Source organism: Alexandromys fortis, unplaced genomic scaffold (genome assembly GCF_014885135.2).
Source record: "Alexandromys fortis isolate MF-2015 unplaced genomic scaffold, M_Fortis_MF-2015_v1.1 scaffold_235, whole genome shotgun sequence".
Lineage (NCBI taxonomy): Eukaryota > Metazoa > Chordata > Mammalia > Rodentia > Cricetidae > Alexandromys > Alexandromys fortis.
The window spans coordinates 914,444-922,283 of NW_026068114.1; the positions used below are offsets into that span (position 1 = coordinate 914,444).

The 7,840-nt window shown below is 41.2% G+C and overlaps 1 protein-coding gene across 1 annotated transcript; it reads right to left on the reverse strand.

Moving 5' to 3' along the window:
• Positions 1-1,551: 1,551 nt before the first annotated feature.
• Positions 1,552-3,852, reverse strand: LOC126490114 (olfactory receptor 5V1-like). The gene is made up of 2 exons (XM_050124810.1): positions 3,814-3,852; positions 1,552-2,511 (listed from the first exon to the last, which is right to left on the reverse strand). Exons 1-2 carry the CDS (start codon positions 3,850-3,852, stop codon positions 1,552-1,554), a joined length of 999 nt encoding a protein of 332 aa, XP_049980767.1.
• Between the last annotated feature and the right edge of the window lie 3,988 nt (positions 3,853-7,840).

Consider the following 7,840-nt stretch of genomic DNA (forward strand, 5'->3'; position numbering starts at 1 on the left):
CAAATCTCCAGCTAAAAGGTAAGAGAAGATACAAACCATATCATTAGAAGTCAAGTCTGCCCACCTGGAGTCAAGTTAAGGCCCCTGCACCAAGGAAGAAATTCTTCTATGAAATGCACAGAGCCCTGCACCCCCTGAGAATATTTTTCTGGCAATGCTATCTGCTTTGACCTGTGTTTCTTTGGTGAGTGCTTCTGAACTAATGTATTGGACTTTTGTTTCTCATCCTCCTCCTTAGCTTCAGCTAGTAGATGGGATGGATCCAGCACCTGCTATCTTTACTGATGTCTCTGTGCTTATGACTGGACCTTGGGACTATAATAGACTCATTCATTTTGTCTGGAGAAGGAACAGCATTTAATCTTTTCTTGAGATTTAAATCACTTCCTATTTGTATAGGACACAATAACGTTTGTATTCCTATTAACAATAAATATGGGCTTATGTTCTATAAGATACCAGAACTAGTAAGTATATGGGTCTCTTTTGAAGCTATTCTCTAGATTTTTTCTGATCCATATAATAGTGTTCCCAATAGTATTAGTTATAGCTCTCTACAGAGCATTACACACAATGCTTTCACTGTTCCAATATTATTCATTATGTTTATAATTTGCTTGCTTATAGAATACTCATGCATCAAATGACAATTAAATTTCTCTCCTGTCAAAACCCCTCAGGATATTCTTCATTTAGAAAATAATAAAGGAGATGTTAAAACACAGTCCAAGAATGGAGTCATGTATCCAGGTAAGGGTGGAGCACGCCTTTAATCCCAGCACTTGGGAGGCAGAGGCAGCTGTATCTCTGTGAATCTGAGTACAGCCTGGTCTACAGAGTGAGTTCCAGAACAGGCTTCAAAGCTGCACAGAGAAACCCTGTCTTGAAAAACCAAAATAAAAAAAAATGAATTCAGGCGAGAAGAATTCTTCGTGCTTGTGAGAAAACTCCAGGAAACAGAATCTTGTGATCTCAGTTCCTTCAAAACATGGAATTGTTCTAGGAGTGTGGTTTTGTTTGCGCTCCTCCCAGGTGGAGCAGATAGGGTGAGTTTACTTCATATTGGTCATTACAGCTGGTTATTGTCATTTGTTTATTTGCCTCTATGGAAAAGCACATTTTTTTTAGCACAGGTACCTTGTTTTGTGTTGGATGCCTTACTCATGTGGTCTTCCTAACCCTCAGAATATAAATTGTCCGATCCTCCAGATGAAGGCTATTGCATCAAACTTTATCCTCTTCATTTATCGACCCAGTTCTTCCAGATCCCACCACCTCTGGGTGGTGTGACACCCATGGAGAATTTTCTTCAGATGATTGCATGTTCCACTTCGAAGACTATTGGTTGAGGCACGTCCAACACATGGCCCAAGGGGCACATGTATCCTAGGGTAGCTGTGAATGAATGCAGTTGAACATAAAATCCTAAACTGACTTAAATGTTCTGAGTTTTCTGTGATTTTCATTTTGTAACTTGATTCTGTGGCTCTGGGGTGTGAACTTTATAATGGACAATGTTGCATTAACAATAACAGAATGTTGGGTTACTCTCTAGGTCTTGCTATCGCTAGGGAATGCACACCCTCCAGCCAGCTTTCTCAGCGCACCCTTGATTTCCTTGTTTCTCAGGCTGTAGATGATGGGGTTCAACATGGGGGTCACAACACAGAAGAGCACAGACACTAAGATGTCCATGTCCAGGGAGTAGCCTTCCCTGGGTCTGTCATAGTTGAAGTTGGCTGTTCCATAAAAGACCACCACCACGGTGAGGTGGGAAGCACAGGTGGAGAAGGCCTTTCTCAGGCCCTGAGCAGAGGGAATCCTAAGGATGACAGAGATGATGAATATGTAGGAGCCTGCAGTGAACAGGCAGGGGCTCAGGCCAATGGTGGCACTGGCCACGTGGAGCACAGACTCATTGACAGAGGTGTCTGAGCAGGAGAGCTTCAGGAGCAGAGGGATGTCACAGAGAAAGTGGCTGATCTGGTTGGGTCCACACAGCGTGAGTGTGGCTGCCAGTGCTGTGTGAGTCACGGAATTCACCACGCCACAGAGCCACGAGGCGGCCACCAAGCAGACACAGACCTTAGCACTCATGAGAACCGGATACTGGAGAGGGCGGCAAATGGCCACATAGCGGTCATAAGCCATGGCGGCCAATAAGACACATTCAGTTCCAGCACATGCCACAAAGAAGAAGATCTGGGAGAGGCAGCCCTCGTAGGAGATGGTCTTCTTCTCCCTGAAGAAGTTCACCAGCATGGCAGGAATGGTGGTGGTCGTGTAGCAGATGTCTAAGAAGCTCAAATTGCTGAGGAAATAGTACATTGGGGTGTGGAGGGCAGGGCTGACCCTGGTGGCTGACATTATGAGTGTGTTTCCCAGGAGAGTGGTCAAGTAAATGGCCAGGAAAACCAGGAAGAAGACACCCTGTAGGCTGGGGTGGTTGGAAAATCCCAGGAAGATGAATTCTGTGACGTGGGTTTGATTGTTCATTTCAGATGGAGCCAACTACAAACAGAACAAAGGACTCAGAGTAAATACGTGTTGAAGACACCGTCAAACACATTGCTGAGCCAGGGCCATGCCCAGTAACATCAGGGATACAGCTGTCTGGGCTACAGAGAGAGGTTTAGAAGAGAGTGTCCCCTGATATCTCAGGGGTTTTTGTATGGCTGCCAATTGGTAAGAACAAATACAGACCTGGGGAAAATCCATAACAAATTGCCAACTTCTGTGTTTCTCTGGGTCTGCTATATCTCCTTTCAAACCAGAAAATTGCTCTTAAATTCTTCTTTGCATGTATCTTATTTAAGTAATAAATTCTTATTGTGAAAATTTAAGAATAACAAAGAATGCTGTAACGGTAAACATACCCATTCTTGGGTCCATGCTGCCTTTCAAAGTATTCCTTTATAGACTTTCTTTCTCTGTGCTCATCTTTTAATAATTTTTCTTGTGTTTAAAATATCAGGAGCACAAACCCTAATTGTTGAAATAGGTAGCGGCGGGGCTGCGTCCCCAACACCCCAGCCGCTTGGCTAGCTTATGCCCGAAATAACAACACACAAACTGTATTCATTTAAGAACTGCTTGGCCCATGAACTCTAACCCTTACAGGCTAATTCTCGCCCCTGGACTAGCCCATTTCTAATGATGTGTGTAAGCACCCCAAGGTGCGCTTACCGGGAAGATTCTAGCCTACTCGGAGGAGATTCATTGCGTGCATCTGCCTGGGAGAGCTGAGCATGGCGTCTCTGCTCCAGCAGAGCTGTCGGGTCTCTCCGGAAGCAGAGCAGAGTCTGACCTCACTTCCTCTTCTGCCCAGAATTCTATTCTGTTTCTTCCTCCCATCTATCTTTTAACCTATCAGGGCCAAGGAGTTCCTTTATTGCTTAACCAATGAAATCAACAGATTGATATATGACACTCCCACATCACCTAATGTTGCATTGTACTCTATAACACAAAAGAAATTTTATCTCCATGTTGACTAGACACTCTGATGACCCCCTTACTTTCGCTATAAACCTTGGGAGGAGAATATGCACGCAGAACATCTGAAAACGTTTCTCACTGCTTCTCCAGAATGGGATTTTCAGTCAGTCTTTAAAATAAGTTGATGTCATTTTTCAATAGAAACCTTGATCTTTTCAGCATTTATAAGAAAATATAAACAATTGAATTACTAATTTTCTCTGAGGTCTCTTGCACTTATCTCTGGGTCATTGTTGGGACTGCTAATTTACTGTCAGTCTTGGAGGCAGGAGCAATTGTGAGTTTCTGGTCTTGAAGTGGCTTGAACTCCTATACCCGTCGTTTGCTGACAGTGGGGGCAGTGCCCCCCTGCATTGTGAAGGGTGTCTGTTACACAATTGTTGGGAAAAGAAACATGATCTTATATTAATAATCTGTGCCCCTGACATTACATTTGTTCAGTATGTTTACTGAGTTGAAAAGCCCCTGTTATGTAAACTTTTGAGATAGTCTTGTGTGTGTTTGTGTGTTTTGGAACTGCTGAATGGACTCAGAGTTTTGTTTTGTTCTCTACTTCCGAGACCACATGCAGCCCCATATACTAACACACACACACACACACACACACACACACACACACACACACACAACCATGAGCTCATATTTAATTTTCTAAAAACATTACTAGATGTACTGGGATAATTTTACTCTTTTGTAGCGTGTTGACATTATATGGCTCAAATTTTTGAGTGCTGAATCGGCCTTACATTGCAAGGCTTGATCTCATTGACTGTTATGCCACCCTTCCTATATGCTTCTAGATTTGATTTGCTAATTATTTGGTAAAATATTCATCTTCATGAGAAATGATACTGGTGTATGGTTGTCTTTCCTTGTTAATTTCGTTATGAGGAAAATCTGCCCGTATAAAATGTTTTAGGAAGTTTCTTTTGATTCTTCCAGCAGAGATTATAGACATTCTCTATTTTTGCTATATGCCTATTTAAATTCAGCAATGAAGTCAAGTATGTTTGGAAGGCTTTGTTTTGAAAGGTTTTAAGTTTCAAATTCAAGTTTTCAGACATTCATAGAACTACGTAGGCTATTTATTTCTTCTTGAGTAAGTTTGTGTTTCCTGTGTTGAGGGGTGATGAACATAGGGTAGCATAGATAGCAGCCCATAATAGTCAGTACCTACCTCTCCTCTTTTGCTCCTGATGTGCTTGCTTCCTTTTTGAGATACTTTTTTCTTTGAGACACGTTTTTTAATGAGATCTAATTTAGATAGTAGTTGGGCTAAATTTGAAGTTTATTGTTTCTGTGGTCACTCTGAATAAGTCACAAGCTTCAGTGGTAGATGCTTTGCTCTTAGGGACTGGACTAGTGCATCCACATGTATTCTGCTTGGCTGCGCATATCCTTCTGGTTTTAGTTCTCTAGAGATAATCTGTTTGGTAGACTGTTTCCCAGTAATAGAGAGGTGAGTCATGTTCTCAATGAGACTCAGCCTGTCCCTTCTCCAGCTATAGCACTGCACCTAGTGTGTGCTCCTGTCCTCAGCCAGGTTAGGCCTTGTTACCCACTCGGTACCCTTTCCCACACACAGTGGTTCTCATAGTACCTTAATGCGGCAACTTCTGCTACTCTTGTTCTAAAGATTTCATGTTTGGAACTATGGCTATGAAGCATGGCTTGTAGGAGTCTTGCCTACAGCTGTCTTTCCCTCCTCAGCCTCTACAAGAAAGAACACCTTGAAAGACACAGCTCCAGAATATCTTTCCGTCTTTCCTGTGAGCACTTGGTAGAATTCATAGAGAAAAACTAAAAGGTAAAAACAAACCATCTCTGATGGCTGTCAAGGACTCCGTGTTCTGATGTTAATCTATATTTAGTTTAACAATTCACCATTTATTCTTATTTGAGTCTTACTAGCTTCTGTGACATCTAATACCGGTTCTAGGAAAAACATATATAGATTATTTTGGTTGCTGATGTCTCCCCAGATTTCAGTTTAGTTATTTGTTTTTCAATCTCAATTCTCCAATAAATCCAAGAAAAGCTATTGATGTGCATTTTCATCAGACTCTTTAGAGGTTATTATGATGACGGAAACACCATTGTTTCTGGTTCTCCAAATCTTCACAATAGAATCAAAGTCTGTACATTAATTTTTAAAAGTAACTTGGCAATTTCCAATAAGTTATGGATATAGTTATTCTATGACTTGATGATTTCAGTCTTAGAGGAGTCTTAGTAAAATGAATATGTCACAAAAAATCTTATATGACAACTTAGAGTAGCCCAAGGAAATGGTATGTCTATCAACAGAAGAGACAACAAATTGTGGCATATCATAAAACAGAATGATGAATGCAGTTTAAAAAAACACAAAATAGTAAAACATTAATAGTATTGGAAGCCTAAACAGTTGTTGTTGCATGAAAGAAGCCAGACACAACAGAATAGCTACTATATCTTTCCTTTAAATGAAGTTCAGAAGTAGCTAAATCTAAGTTACGATGATCAAGTAAGAATAGTGATTATTTATAGAACTTGGAAATGGTGTTGTTTGGAAAAAAGAATGAAGGTGTCTTAGACTGAGGAAAATGTTCTGTATCTTAATTTTGGTGGTTTATATATGTAAACATTTATCAATGTATGTTCTTACAATTATATTAAATAAAGAGTATAATTTGAAATTTCAAAATAAGATGAAAAATGAAATAAAAACAGGAAAAATTTTAATGCAGTCTTCCTCTCAAGATTTGTTAAACCCAGGCTTAGTTTTTGAAAAGGTTATCACATTTTCTTTTCCCTTTTTTGGCATTATTTATTTTGTTTTCTACGATAATTCAGTACGTAACACATTTACAAATGACATGTACTTCTTTTCTGACAATGGCTTATTTGGGGGATTGAATGTGATTGGTGGGCAAATGGAATTTGGGTAACAGATTCAAAGTGTTCATATATGTCTCTGTGTGTATACATATGTGCACACACATATTATGCATATTTCTTTGAGCATGTCATGTCTGAGAACACTGGTCTGCAGCTAAGGGGAGGTATGCCGGCCTCCCAGGTGATGTTAAGGTGGAAATCCCAAGGAAAACAATCTGGATCTATTCATCCAAGGCCAAACAAACTCAAAGGGCTTCTGTTGACTTGGTTGCTACAGAAGCGAGACTCTGAGGTCTCTGAGACCTCAGTGACTTCTATGAGAGCTGCATTGCCTCTAGATTCTGGGTCTTGGAAGCCCCTGCCTCTGCATGCCTCATAATTCGAGAGTCCTGCTAAATTCCCAGGAGCTGCTAAGACAATCTAGATGGCTGCCATTAACCTTTAGATTAATTCTCAACAGATTTGCGAGTTATATTTTAGCAGAACCTCATTGGTGACCCCTCCAGAGCAGGTGGTGGGCCATCAGACTCTTGAGGATAGAAACAAAACATGTGAAGCTCTGTCAAGCCTGCCTTTTTGGGCAAAGTCAATGGGGACAAACCAGCTAAATACTTCTGCTCTAGGGACTCGGAAAGTATTGTCTCTCTTGTATGGGCAGCTGACAATGTCTTCTTGGAAGCCAGACTTTGGTGTGAGAGTGGGCAAGAATACAGAGTATAAACAATAGGGGACCATAGACAACTCTTTAGACGAGGGCAGACTGAAAGTGGGGGGACACCTGGAGTGAAACAGCTTGAGTTTTAGAAAATCATCAGCTTTGAGAATATGAAAACAAACAAACAGTATTGCATGTCTAGAAAATGCATGAACATCCATTCATTAAATCTTGCATGAAATTGTGAAACCCAATGACCAGAGTCCCCCAGAGTTCTAATGCCTCAGATATAAACTGCTTTATTTAGTCCAAGAGACTCTTCTGAATGCTAAAACAAGAGCCAAATGAAATGGTCCATAGCTAAAAGTATAACATCTTGGAGCTTGGGAAAAGAAATAAAAACACACTCGGAAGCATTGTAGAGTCCTTGGGGACACGGGGAAGACACCCATCAGTTTGGGATCACTCATTAAAATGGGTATCATGTTAGATGTAGTAGGTTTAGGAGGACATTGTAGATTAGATTTGAGTGAAGCTGAATGCCAGGCAGTATGGGATATTCGCAAAAGTGACTTTCAGACAGGCTAAAATTGCAGATGTGCGTTCGAGATTGATCATCTCAAAGGCAACTGCTGTAGCAGTGGGTACGTCCTGGGGAACGCAGAGGGAAGAGCTGGAGAGAAAGGCCAGGATGAGCTCTGAGAGAGTAGCGTTTATAAGACGGACTGAGCATGTGCCGAGGAGGGACTAAGAACACCAACTTGGCTAGGTTAGTCGTGTGCCTTGCGCTCCCTAAGTAGTCTCCCT

Coding starts and splice junctions, on each gene's coding strand:
- LOC126490114 (XM_050124810.1), bottom strand. CDS start 3,852: ATGCAGGGGGGCACTGCCCCCACTGTCAGCAAACGACGG. Junction 2,512..3,813: donor CCACTGTCAGCAAACGACGG/GTATAGGAGTTC, acceptor TTCTGTTTGTAG/TTGGCTCCATCTGAAATGAA.